At 38.5% G+C, this 13,856-nt stretch overlaps 1 protein-coding gene across 4 annotated transcripts in view; it reads left to right on the top strand.

Moving 5' to 3' along the window:
* The window catches only part of LOC137236957 (protein anoxia up-regulated-like), a 1,647,042-nt gene that overhangs the window by 304,700 nt on the left and 1,328,486 nt on the right, over positions 1-13,856 (top strand). The window contains exon 2 of one of the 4 annotated variants that reach the window (XM_067760046.1): positions 760-1,267. The exons of the other annotated variants lie outside the window; for them this stretch is intronic. Coding sequence (XP_067616147.1) covers positions 760-1,077 — 318 coding nt within the window. The 3' untranslated portion in view covers positions 1,078-1,267. Of the gene's footprint in view, positions 1-759; positions 1,268-13,856 lie in introns of those variants that run through there. 4 annotated transcript variants of the gene reach the window in all.

Genomic DNA, 13,856 nt, shown 5'->3' with positions numbered 1-13,856 from the left:
TAGTAAAATTACAGGTTTCCATGAAAATTAAGAAAGCGTTGCGTCGTCTTTCATTCAATGCGTTCAATCAGCAAAAGCCCAGGAAAGCAAAAAACCGTTTTCGCAGCTATTTTAAATTGTAAATAATATGAAGCACCACAATGGATATAAAAGACATGGTTGTGTATTGAACCCAGTTTTTTAATATAAACTCAGCTAAGTTTAGTCAGATAGAGGATTTGCTATTCGAATGGAAATAATTTTTGTATTATTATTATTATTATTTTATTTACCTTTGTTAACAGAGGTTATTGCAGAGGCAAGAAAATGGTAGTTTTTAATTTTCTATACCTAAATTTAGCTGGGTATGAAAATATATGAAACAGAGGGGTTTGCTTTTGTAAAAAAATTGTTGGCTGATAGAGAAACTTTTAAAATGAGAACTAATACCATTTGAGCTAACTTTTAAAGCTGACATTAATGTCATAAATATATTTCATATAAGCCGACGAAAGGTAATTATTTTCCCGCCGATTGACTTTTACTTCCTTTTTTTACTTTTACTTCACCGATTCAACGATTTGAATAACTTGTTTGAACTGAGGAGATAACTCTTTTTAGAGCCACTTTTTCTATGTATATGTATGTTTGTATTCACACCAAAGGAAGGCAACTTCCCACCATAACGACTGCTACTGAAAGGCGACTAGCGATAATCAGATAAGAGAACTAAAAAAAAGTAATTTTAATCCCTTTGAATTCTGATACCCACATTCACAGACTCCACGTTTGAACCTGTGTAGTGAGCGCCCCGGTACCCATCGCCAGAGAGGTTCTAATGACTATTCATACTCCTACAAATCGAATGTTGAAAAAAGCACCTATGACTCCAACAATCCGTATAGAAGGCCTGAAAGCTCAACTTATTCCTCAACTATAGAGTCAACATCCCGCTTTGTTCCGGGAGGATCATTCAATTATAATACTGAAAGAACTAGCACCACAGGCGCTGGACCAGGTGGATACAGCTACTCATCAACAACTTCTGGAACTCTACCCGGTGGAACTAAGTACCGTCATTATTCATACCACTTTTAAATTGAAATCGATTTTCTTGACAATATATTTATATATATAAGTAAGAAATATTTTCACAACGTTTTAAAAAATTTAACATCTCTTATTATATATTCTACATACTAATACGATTAACTTTTTCGAATTCCGATTTTGTAAATGTGTCGATTATGAAAATGTATACACAATAAAGGAACACACTCTTTAAGTATTTCTTATGTAACTTACTATAACTGCTTACATAAAGTAATTAACGAGAAATGATGCAAGTTCAGGAAGAAATGTGTTAAAGTAAACGAAACCATTTTACTCTACCTATAATGAGTTTCTTTATTTACAAACAGGGTCAAAGTCGTTTAGTAGATTTAAATGTGCATTCCTGAACGAAGAATTACACCATACGCAGGTAAGGCTAGTGAGAACATATTAATGTACCTACATTAGGGTGCGTCGATTTGCAGGGACGAAAGTTAACCGATATCACGCCATCGATTTTTCGATAGGATTTGGGCTCAGGAACAAAAAGTTCCTCTACGCATATCCAAAAAATAATTTCGAGCCTGCGAAATTTAACTTTTTTTGACTTTTTTCGACTTTGATTTTTAAGGTTTTTTTCAGGACCTACCAAAAAAATGTTCATATGTATACCCTGTCCGACCCAAAAATGCCTGCTAAAAACAATCAAATGAAAATTTTTTAGTAGGTCTTGAAAAAAACCTTAAAAATCAAAGTCGAAAAAAGTCAAAAAAAAATAAATTTCGCAGGCTCGAAAATTATTTTTTTTTTGGGTATGCGTAGCGGCACTTTTTTCCTGAGCCCAAATCCTATCGAAAAATCAATGGCGCGATATCGGTTAATAAATCGACCCAGTCTTAACCTACATATCGGACATTTTTTACTATTACGAACTATTAATTTTCACCGCCAAAATTAAAAAATGTCTAACAGTACTATACATTGGCAAAAGTATTGAATGTAAAGTAGCCCTTTTATTTTAATATAAATTATGTGTAAACAATTCTTATAAACAACCCTTTTACGGCTGAATTCTGTAATTCAGTCTCATCTCAAGTCTCTAAATTTGAGATTTTCCTTTAGAGACAATTTTTGTGACTTGAGATGATTTCGGTATTCAGTAAACGAAAGTCACAAAAACAATTCACCATATCAACGAAATTCACCAAAATGACAATTTACTCATACATTGAACAAATAATATAGCATTGCATTTTGTCAACGCAATGTTGAGTGGTGTTTTGGCTGAGCTCGCTAAGACGCCGTTCACAAATTTTATAGAAAAACCCAAAGTGTCTATGTTCGAATCTCAGCGGCGCCACATAGAGTTCGATGTTTTTTTAAGTATTTTCTGTTTTTTAATTTTTTCTATGCTTATTTTAATTTGAGGAATAAAAAAAAATATATTTAAAGCGTTTTTCGCAAATAATTTTCATACTTTTTCTGAAATTTTCACGTTTGTGATCTGCCCCGACCCAGCTCACAAATTAGTGATTGCTTTTGTGAGGCTGGAGACGCGAGACAGCTTACAGAATGGCAAATTGTCTCAAAAGTGATTTTCACCCCAAATAGTCTCTAATAGTGATTAGAGACGGCTTACTGAATTCAGCTATTAGTAACACTTCATTGAAGCTTCCAACTGTAAAACAAAGAAATAGCTTTACATCCAACAGAATTGAATGTATGTAAATGTTTTACTTTATGACAAGCTGCGCACTAGATACGGAGCTGTGGTTACCTAACTATATGTACTTTCGCGTATCTAAGTGAGATGGTTATTTTAGATATAATTTGAAGGTGCATATTATAGGCACATGGCAAATTACCAAATCATAAAATTTTTGTATTCAAGGTTCGAAAAAAAAACAATCATAAAATTTTTGTTTACACAGCTATGAATCAAAAACTGGAAGATCGATTGAAATACTTCTTCCTTGATGTAAAACTTTTAAATATTTATCTTCGTTCTGATTAAAAAAAAATAACTTGATTCCTTTCTAATATGAATAAAATTTTGTAAACAAAAGTAAATTTTATGTTCGCTGTGAACTGTACGAGCAAACTTGCTTTGAGTGGGACTTTCACCACATTACATTATGCGTCAGATATGTACATGTTAAATTACATCAAAAGGTAAAATAAAATAACATAATTAAAAAAAAATTTTAAGTTAAACGGTTTTATTGAAAACAATACTTTCATGAAGTAATAATAATACTAAAAGCTAGAAAATAGTTAGGTAGGTCCTAGGTACTAGTCATCACACTCCTCATCTATATAGGGCGTTGATCAGACAATTAAACAAAAGCGTTGGGCACGTTCAATTTCTAAAAGTGTGAGGCGTAGCATAACCTTATTAAGTTGGGTCAGTTGGTCTTATATATGACTATCAATAGAAATTTGACGGGTCCAACGCTTTTATTTATATGTCTGATCAACGCCCTATATTGATGAGGAGTGTGATGACTAGTACCTAGGACCTACCCTAGTTATTTTCTAGCTTTTAATATTAGTATTACTTCATGTAAGTATTGTTTTCAATAAAACCGTTTAACTTATCATTTTTTTTTATTATTTTATTTTCAAGTTTTTGGTTTTTATTTAATTGCCTATTATTTCTCATTCTATTTAGTTCATTTAGTGTATCATTATTACAAGGACTCTTTCCTGACAATTTGTTACAATCTAAGTCCTGAATACATAATCCTTCCGAAGACTTTACTCGACTCTGCGCCACGTTTGCTTATCCCTCCTCCAACTCCAAAATATTTTGATGTCACTTCTACCCGACTGTATGTAATATTTGTTCCAAATATGAGCAAAATCGGACATAATAGGTCGCTATCTATTCATGTATGTATTATATGTTCCAAATATGGACCAAATCGGTCCACAAATACGATGTTTTTGAATACCTCGATCTTTGCATCACCTAGCGGCGATTTTTTGTTATAGGTCGCTTTCTACTCTTGTATGTATTATGTTTTCCAAATATGAGCCAAATAGGACCACAAATACGATTTTTGTGAATATCTAAATCCTTGCGCCACCTAGTGGCGATTTTTTTTTCATAGGTCGCTTTTTATTCTTGTATGTATTATGTGTTCCAAATATGAGCCAAATCGGACCACAAATATGATTTTTGTGAATATCTCGAGCCTTGCGCCACCTAGCGGCGATTTTTTCATAGGCCGCTTTCTATTCTTATATGTATTACGTGTTCCAAATATGAGCCAAATCGGACCACAAATACGATTTTTGTGAATATATCGATCCTTGCGCCACCTAGCGGCGATTTTTTTTCATAGGTCGCTTTCTATTCTTATATGTATTATGTGTTCCAAATATAAGCCAAATAGGTGGACAAATACGAATTTTGTGAATATGTCGATCCTTGCGCCACCTAGCGGCGATTTTTTTCTTATTATTGCATTGTCACCGGGTTCTGAACTATACTCCAAGTTTCAAGACTGTAGCTTATCGGGAAGTTACTTAAATTTCAATTACAAAATTCGTGCCAGTCAACTCAACCTAAATAAAACCGTTTAAAAAAACCAAACTCGATAGCATATTTTAACTTAGAGAGTATATTTTTAGGTATGTATAGATGTTTTTCATTGGGTTATCGGGGAGGTCCTTAAAACTCAAAAGAAAAATTTCCAAATTCAAAGGTTTTTTTAATTTTCACGATCCCTGGACCACCTAACGAAAACTTTTTCCATTGATGTTGCACTGTCAGATGGTTCTGAAGTGTGTTCTTGATTTCAAGAATTTAGCTCCAGGGTAGTTAGTCAGCGGTCGCAATATTCCAAATGTTGTAAATGCACTTTCTAAATATCTCGATCCTCGTCCAAAATAGAAAATTCCTTTACCACAAATATTATAACCTAATAGAGCCCGAAGCGAACTTAGAACTCCAAAGCGAAAATTCCAAGTTTGGATGATTTCTTGAAGTTTCACGATCTCTGGACCACGTGGCGAAATATTTTCCTTGATGCTGTACTGTCATTAGGTTCTGAAGAATGTACTTATTTTCAAAAATATAGCTCTACGGGAAGTTACTCAAATAGCGGTCGCAAGATTTCACCTGTTGTAAATGACAACTGTTTCGATTATACATTGTAAATCTCTTCAAAGCCTTTTCTCCCGGGAGTGGGATTTGAACACGCATTCCTACGATGGCTGTTACAAACAATTGCCTTCCTTGCATATTTAATTATTTTTGCAATGTACATACTTTGTATGTAATCATGTGTTAAAGTTATGCTTTTTTGTTAATGGCGGTTTCAAAGAAAATGGTATTTCCTTTGTTCTATTTATAGAAATACAAAGAATTTACCAATGTTGTTTATTTGTATGAATTAAGCAGGGATTGCCCTTATCGCTTTTAAACGAATGAATGTTTGAAAAAAAGTTATGAAATTATAACCGTCTAAGTCCTAAGCAAAAGTAAAGCAGTTAAGCTTTTATACCTAGTGACCCTATGGTACTAAATGTTGCATACTTTTCTGCGCAGAAATCCATGCAACATTTAGTAACATGCCTGGGAAGCTGAAGTTGAGTTGACCGCCAACGCCGAAACAACCGATCTAGTATTATTTAATAGGACATATAAAGGTCGTATTTGGACAAAGCCCAAATTTGAAGAAGTAGGTTAGGTTAGGTTGAACTGGCCGATCCATGAGGACCTCACATAGACTGATTGAGTCCGTAGTATTACCAGAAATTTGTTTTAACAACCAAACTGAAAAACCCTATCAAAAACCAGGACCTATGTTATAAAATAACTCCGTCCTCTTGGCATATACTAGAAGCTTCCTTTTTAGCTGCTTCTAGATCTGACAGCTGTATCACTCCCAATAGCTGGAGTCTTAGCCTGGCAAGTGCAGGGCACGAGCATAGAACGTGCTCGATCGTTTCCTCCTCCAACCCGCACTTCCTACATCTGCTATCACTGACCAAGCATAATTTAAAGGCATGTGACGTCCAGTGAGAAAACCCGTCATGAGTCTACAGTCCTCTCTTTTTAATGATAGAAGTAACTTCGTTAGTCTAAGGTTGTAAGACCTACACATAATCTTCGACACTTTACAGCCCCCCGCGCTTGAACCCACGCCTTTCCTGCTTGGTCGATCATGTGCACCTCTCGTCTTCGCTTAATCTCGCCCAGTCTGATTGGGACGTCTACGGAGCAAGCTTCAAGGGATGCGACCTTTTTAGCTAGTTCATCCGCTTTTTCATTTCCATCTATTCCCATATGTCCTGGGACCCAATATAGATGCATGCTTCTCCCTGTCCCGATTCTTTCCAGAGACTGCTTACACTCTAACTCGCATTTAGATGCTGTGCTATGCGCGATTATTGCCTTAATCGCTGCTTGACTGTCAATATAAAAGTTAACACGGTTGCAGCTTAAGTTATTCTCTTCCAGGGTTTCTACTGCTTTGGTTACGGCTAATATTTCCGCTTGGAAAACGCTACAGTAATCCGGCAGCCTGTAGAATCTGCTTATTTCTGGATCAGCACAGTATACCGCAGACCCTACTCCTTCCACTACTTTGGAACCATTTGTGTAAACATGTATCTCCCCGTCCGCCACTTGCGCTCCCTTGCGCCAATGGTCCGCCTCTATTGTGGCCTTCTGATCGCCCCCGAAGCGCAAATAGGGAGTCAGGTAGTCTTTACGTCTTATGATTGATGACGCTATACTACTATGTCCATATGGTCGGCGCTCAAGCTGCCCCGAGGCACCGAACCTGGTTGCAGTTGTTAGTGCTATGTTATTTGCTACCAGGTCTACTGGCGGAATGTGCAGAATGGCATACAATGCAGCCGTCGGGGTTGCTTTCAGGGCAACCGTATTGCTAAGCATCGATAGTCTGCACACCCGCTCTAATTTTTTGAGGTATGTTGTTTTTTGTGTGACTTTCCACGAAACAAGAACTGCATAGTATAGAATAGGGCTTATAATCGCTTTAAAACCCAATGAGAAAGAGAGGGCAATAGGCGCCACGTACACCCCAGCATTATTTTACATGCATAAAGTGCCGTTGAGGATTTCTTCACCCTTTTCTCCACGTTGAGCTTCCATGACAACTTACTGTCTAGGTTGATGCCTAGATATTTTGTGCAATGTTTCTCCTGTAAGGGCACCCCTCGTAACTTAGGCCTGATCCAATTTGGGACCTTGTACCTCTTTGTAAACAAGATCATATCCGTCTTCTCCGCATTGACTTTCAACCCGACATTAAATGCCCAGGTATGAATAGCCCGGAGCGCGCGATCCATCAAAGAACTAAGCGTTGGAAGGCACTTTCCATTTATGACAATTGCAACGTCATCTTCGTAGGCCGTAAGTTTTACGGGCCCCTCATCGAATCGCCTGAGCAGTTGGTTGATAACCAGGGTCCACAGCAGAGGTTATAGCACCCCTCCCTGCGGCGTGCCCCTGTCCACTGATTTCGTGGCCTCGTACAATCCCCATTGCGGTGTAATCTTCCTGCAATTTAGCATGCAGCCGATCCATCCGGTTAAGGCTGGATATACTTTAATGTGATAAATGCCCATTTAGAAACATTATTGAAAGCCCCGGCAATATCCAAGAAGACTCCTAGAGCATATTCCTTATATTCCATGGATTTCTCTACACTTAGTACCACCCTATGCAATGCGGTGTCTACCGACTTGCCTTTGGTGTACGCATGCTGTGTTGTGAAGAACAGCTTTTCATCCACGTTGCACTTTATGTTGAAGAAGTAACTCTACAAGAAAAATGTAGCGCAACATATCTAGGAGTCATTATAGATATAAAGTTGTCGTGGAAACTCCATGTGGAAGAGAGAGCAAAGCAAATCATCGCGGCACAGTACGCTTGCAAGAGGATGCTATGATGCACGTATGGCCTATCACCCAACCTCTCTTATTGGGTATTTACGGCAATTGCAAACCCCAAATTTACTATGGGGTCCTTGTTTGGTGGAAAGCCACACAAAAAAAGTACGTATACAAAATAGGGGTTATGCAGATCATAATATCAGCATAACGGGAACCCCGACAGCAGCAGTGCATGCCATTCTACACGTGCCGCCTGCAGACCTAATGACCAAATAAAATGGAAAACAAAGTTTAGGCATTTCCTTTATCTAAATGGACAAAATCAGCGAAATATTAATCCTTATATAAAGACATATTCTTGTTGAACTTTAATTTTAAAATTTTGCCTAGAAATTGTAAAAATATTTATGAGAAATAAAAATATATATATTTTAGTTTTAGGTGGAAAAGAGTAGTGCCTTATTTATTACAAGGTGAAAAACTCACTTTTATCAATTCAGAATGCATACAATACTTGTATGTATACAATATAGTACATATCAGAAAAATACGTCAAGCTACATTAATTTTTAAGCTACTTGAAAATTGTTCAACATGTCAAGCTTGAATTGCTACAAGTGAGTATGTTGATGAAGTTCCAAGACTGTAGCCCAATGGGGAGTCTCTTGAAAATTCATTGCAAAATTCTCTCCGTTCCGTACTATTTTTTTTTAAATCCCAATTCGTGCGCTCCCTATCGAAACTTTTTGTATTATGTCTTATACTGTCATTGGCCTCTGAATTAAGTTTGAAATTTCAAGTCTCTAGCTCATCGAGAAGTTACTTAAAGCTGGTTTCAAATTTCCAAATTCTCATCTAATTATTTCGATCCGCCACCTGACGGATTTTTTCCCCTTTTGTTGCATTGTCTCAGTGTTTTAACCTATATGTGAAGTTTCACGTTTGTAGCTCAATGAGAAGTTACTTAAAAATCGACCCCAACATTCCAAATTTCCAAATGTTTATCTAATTATTTCGATTCGTGCGCCACCTAACGGTTTTCCCCATTTTGTGCATTGTCTCGGTGTCTTAACCTATATGTGAAGTTACTTAATGAGAAGTTACTTAAAAATCGACTGCAAAATGTGTATAGAAAATGCGTACAAACATTCAACCGACCTAATATAAAGGAAAAAATAACAAGGCTTATGGCCCCGGGGCAGTTTCATAAGACCTGCAATTGAGGTAAAAACTTGAAACTTGACATATAGATACGACCACCGAAATCATGATTATATCACAAGAGGTTTGCTCGACAAATAAATTTTTTGACAATTGCAGCCATTTTGCTCCCAAATCGAATTGACATCCGTTAACTCTGTTGTTTCTTTGCAATTTTTCGAAAAATATTAGTAGTAGAAATAGGAAGCAATCAGTTTACAAATACCCGATAGGTACTAAACTGCATAATTTCTTAGACAATTTATTTTAATTTTATGATGAATTTATTAACTATGCCATGATCTATTAGTGTGGCTGAGCATAGGCTTTATGAAAAGTACTGACACCAAGGAATCGTGCACCTTCGTAAACCTATGAACATACGAAACCTAAACCACTTCAAAATTCATCGTTCAACGTAAAAAACTCGACTAGCAAATAGATTCACGTAAAAATGTCATTAGTAAATAATGGAGATGCCATAACGAAATATTGGTACATTGAGCATGTTAACTTATTCATTCCGTATGTTCGGAACATTCGTCTCCATTTAAGAATTTGGGGATTCGGAACCTGTGAGGTAGTATCAAAGGAACGTGTTCCGAATATTCTAAATAAACGTTTTATCGGGAACACTTTCATGAATAATTAACGTAAAGGAGCTGTCCCAAATTTCAGAATAAAAAGGTAAATACTCCCTGTGTAGCAGGACCGCATAAAAGCTGAACACTTCTGTCAGAGTCAAGACCGGAATATAAAGTTCTAAGGCAATAAGCCATTTTCTTTTATTTATTTTTTTTTTCAGACCATGTCGGCTGCGTTTTCAATATCGTCCTATCTCAAAATATTTTTCAAAAACTTCCCATTTCATGATTTGTCACAAAAACGCCCTATATTAGAATTAGATTGAAGAACGCTTCAGAATGCTTTTCATTAACTCCCTCTTATGTCAAAATGCATTGAACTTATGTTCATATAGGGAGTTTTTGAAACAAATTTTGATATAGTAATTTTTGAATAAAATTCTAAACCAACATATCTCTTTATCAATTCACGAAATATTTAGTAGAAAATGAATTATTTCCTCCAAAACCTGTTGGCATTTACAAATTTATTATCTCTACGAATATACTACTAAAGGTACTTTTCTACTACAATTTACGCTAAAGGGGATTGAATTATTACCCGTTTTCCTTACTTCGTAAAAGCAACCCGTCCAGATTTTTCAATTTGGGAGTGTCAAAGCTCTGCCGTCATTGAAGAACAAACCTTCGAGTAAGTAATTGAATAATGCACCGAAATAATGCCACAAAAGTGGAAAATAAATGAAGATATACAATTTTTAAACACTTCCTTTACATTAATGGTTCAAAACGCAGCGATACATGTGTCCTTGAACACAGATATAATGTTGATGCATTTTGAAATTTATAGATGTTTGATATCTTCTTTACAGCGAAGTTTCTATCCTTAACGGACTTTAAGTATTTATTCGCCTAGGTTAGGTAATTGCACTCTACCTTTATAGTTTTGTTTTTGATAAGCTGTTTACAAATCTACTGTTACAATTTCAAAATAGAAGTTTATCAACATTATGTCTGTGTTTAAAAACACATATCCCAAGGGTTTTGGAACCATTTATATAAAGGATGTTTGTAAACAATTTTTATCTTCCTTTAATTTTTTAGGTAGGTTCTTTTTTGCGTGGCTGTCCACCAAATAAGGACCCTATAGTATAGTATATAGTGTATAGGATAGGTTTAACAACGACTCGGATATGTTTGTTAAGGGCTGGCGAATGTGGCATTCGGAAATCTCAGTACACGGCTTGACACACCGTCGAAATGACTTTCCGGTTAATGTCCCATTCGTCTGCGTCCCGTTAAAACCTTGGCAGGCCTTGGGGTACGTTCAAAGTCCGTCATCATTAAGTTGGTGGTGCAGGTTCGGTTGAGATCCTCCCGATTAATACTGATCTGGCTCTGAACGCAGTCTTCATGAGGGACTGCGTCAACCTTCACGTGGCCTCCCTGCCTTCGCATAGACAACCACGGGATCTATATAGGTAACTGCACACTCGGACCAAGATAGCGGCCTCAAGTGGGGACCCAATTAAATAAATGATGAGCAACAACAATACTAAAATAAAAAACCAAACACAGGAGAATGAAATGGCGTTCAATCCATTTGTAGGAAGGAAGCTAGCTCGCTCTCCAGAAGGGCGTGGCCCATCGGCTGGGGGCCTTAACATTTCGTCGCAAGTGGTAACGAAACCCAAAGGAGCGGAGGCCGAAAGCAAGCAAGGAGCGTTGTCGCCGGGTGCTACACCGAAGCTTTGCAAAAAGAACTCCGACAGCAAGGCTCAAACGGGCACACCATTATTAAGTGAGCTAATTAAGCAGGCGTCAGCTGCGTTAAATCAGCAAAACCCCCCTGGAGAAAAAAAAGATGACCAAGCTAGGCAAGGCGATTGAGGACTTGATGCAGTTCTTCATAGGGCGTAATAATATACACGCGGAAATCAAGCGCTTGGCCTCCGCAATAAAAGTGCTGTACATCGAGTCGACCCTAGAGGTAAAGAATTTAGAACATAAATTGCGTGCAAGCGAATGCGCCAAGGATAGAAGTCCATCACCCCCAGGAAAGCGACCGAAGAATAATTCGTACTCGACCAAGGAGAACAACGTGGTAAAACCCACTACTACTCTAAAAGATGTCTTACCAGGGCACGTGGGTGGTCACAAACGACGGCAAGAAACGCAAGAGAAGACGGAGCGGAAAGAGGAAACTGCAGCCCAAAAGACGGGAGAGTGGCAGTTAGCCAAAAAGAAGAGCAAGAAAAAATCACTTAAGGCTAGGCCGGATGCAATCATCATTTCCAAGGCGGGGGATGCGACGTACGCCGACATATTGCGTAAAGTGAGAAGATGCGACGAATTAAAATCCCTGGGTGATGACGTCAAAACGATTAGAAGAACGGCGAAAGGAGAGCTGTTACTAGAGCTGAAAAAATCGCAAGATGGGAAAACAAGCGCGTACCAAGCAGAAATTGAAGCGGTACTAAAGGACTCGGCTAAAGTTATAACAAAGTCCCAAATGGTCACGCTACAGTGCAGAGATCTCGATGAGATTACTACGCCCGAGGAGATTTGCAACGCCCTCCACCAGCAATGCAACATCAAACTTCCAGATGTGGCTGCCATAAAAAGCATACGCACAGGGTACAGTGGCACGAAGTCGGCACTTATAAGCCTTACAGCGGATGATGCCAAGGCGGTTCTTAATACGCAAAGAATCCGGGTAGGATGGGTTTCCTGCCGAATTAGAGAGCTCAAGCAAGAAAAACGCTGTTATAGGTGCTGGGGCTACGGGCATATAGCTCAGAAATGTAAGGAGACTGTAGATAGGTCTAGCCTATGCAGGAAATGCGGCCAGGAAGGTCATAAGGCTGCAAGTTGCGAAAATGCATCGAAATGCGCGCTATGTGGGGGACAACATTCAGCAGGCAGTTTTAAATGCCCGCAACGAGAGGGCAGCAAAATGACTGTCTCATGAGGGTATTGCAGCTCAATTTAAACCATTGCGAGGCAGCCCAAGAGTTATTATCCCAAACAGTCTATGAAGGAGGATATGACATAGTGGTACTCTCTGAACAATACAAAAATCGCCAGGAGCAGGGTTGGCTCTCAGATTCAGCAGGGAAAGCCTCAATTTGGGCACCAGGGAAATTTCTTCTACAGGAAATTATGACGCCAACGGTAGCAGGATTCACGTGGGCAAAAATCAACGGTATATACGTCTTCAGTTGCTATGCCCCTCCGAGCATGACCATCGCCGAGTTCGAAGACATGATATACGGGATCACCATTGAAGCACGAGGTAAACACCCGCTTTTAGTGTGTGGAGACTTCAATGCATCGTCATCTGTGTGGGGAAGTAGACGAACCAACGAAAGAGGGAGAGTTCTCCTCGAAAGTCTTACTTCTTTGAGGCTAGAACTCCTAAATGAACCAGGGATATATACCTTCGATACAGGTACCAGACGATCCATTATAGATCTCACCTTCGCTAGCAGCGAAATAGCAAGACGAGCAAAATGGTCCATAAGCAACGTCTACACACACAGCGACCATAAAGCTATTAGCGTAGAGCTGCTCGAAACTCCACGAACGGTAGCAGCAAGACATCGACAAATTAGGAAATGGAAACAGCACCTTTTCGACCCACAAATATTTGACATTATCTGGAAGGACGCCATAGTACGAGAATCGCATGCGGAAGACCAGTCGGTTCAAATCACTAAGTTGCTATGTATGGCATGTGATGCTGCCATGCCCAGAAGTCGCGGAAAAGCACAGCGCACTCCGGTATATTGGTGGAATGACGAAATTGCGGAAGAGTGTAGAAAATGCCACAAAGCACGAAGAATAGCGCAGAGGGCACGCTCATCACCACGATATGCAGAGCTACACAGCACCTATGTCGCACAAAGAAAGGCACTTAAAAATGCCATAAAAAAGAGCAAGAAGTTATGCTTTAGGGAACTGCTGGATAATGTCGACCTAGATCCTTGGGGATCAGCCTACAGAACTGTGATGGCCAAAGTTAAAGGACCGATATCACAGCAACCTACGTGCCCGATACTGATGAATATTATTGTTGAAACACTTTTCCCGGCGCAAGATCGCTGGACTTATCCAAGCGAGGATCTAGAAAGTACGGAAATTCCGCAAATTACAGAGCAAGAGGTG

Source organism: Eurosta solidaginis, chromosome 1 (assembly GCF_040869045.1).
Source record: "Eurosta solidaginis isolate ZX-2024a chromosome 1, ASM4086904v1, whole genome shotgun sequence".
Taxonomy (NCBI): Eukaryota; Metazoa; Arthropoda; class Insecta; order Diptera; family Tephritidae; genus Eurosta; species Eurosta solidaginis.
The sequence above is the reverse complement of the archived record's forward strand: the minus strand, read 5'-3'. Positions and strand labels throughout refer to the sequence as shown.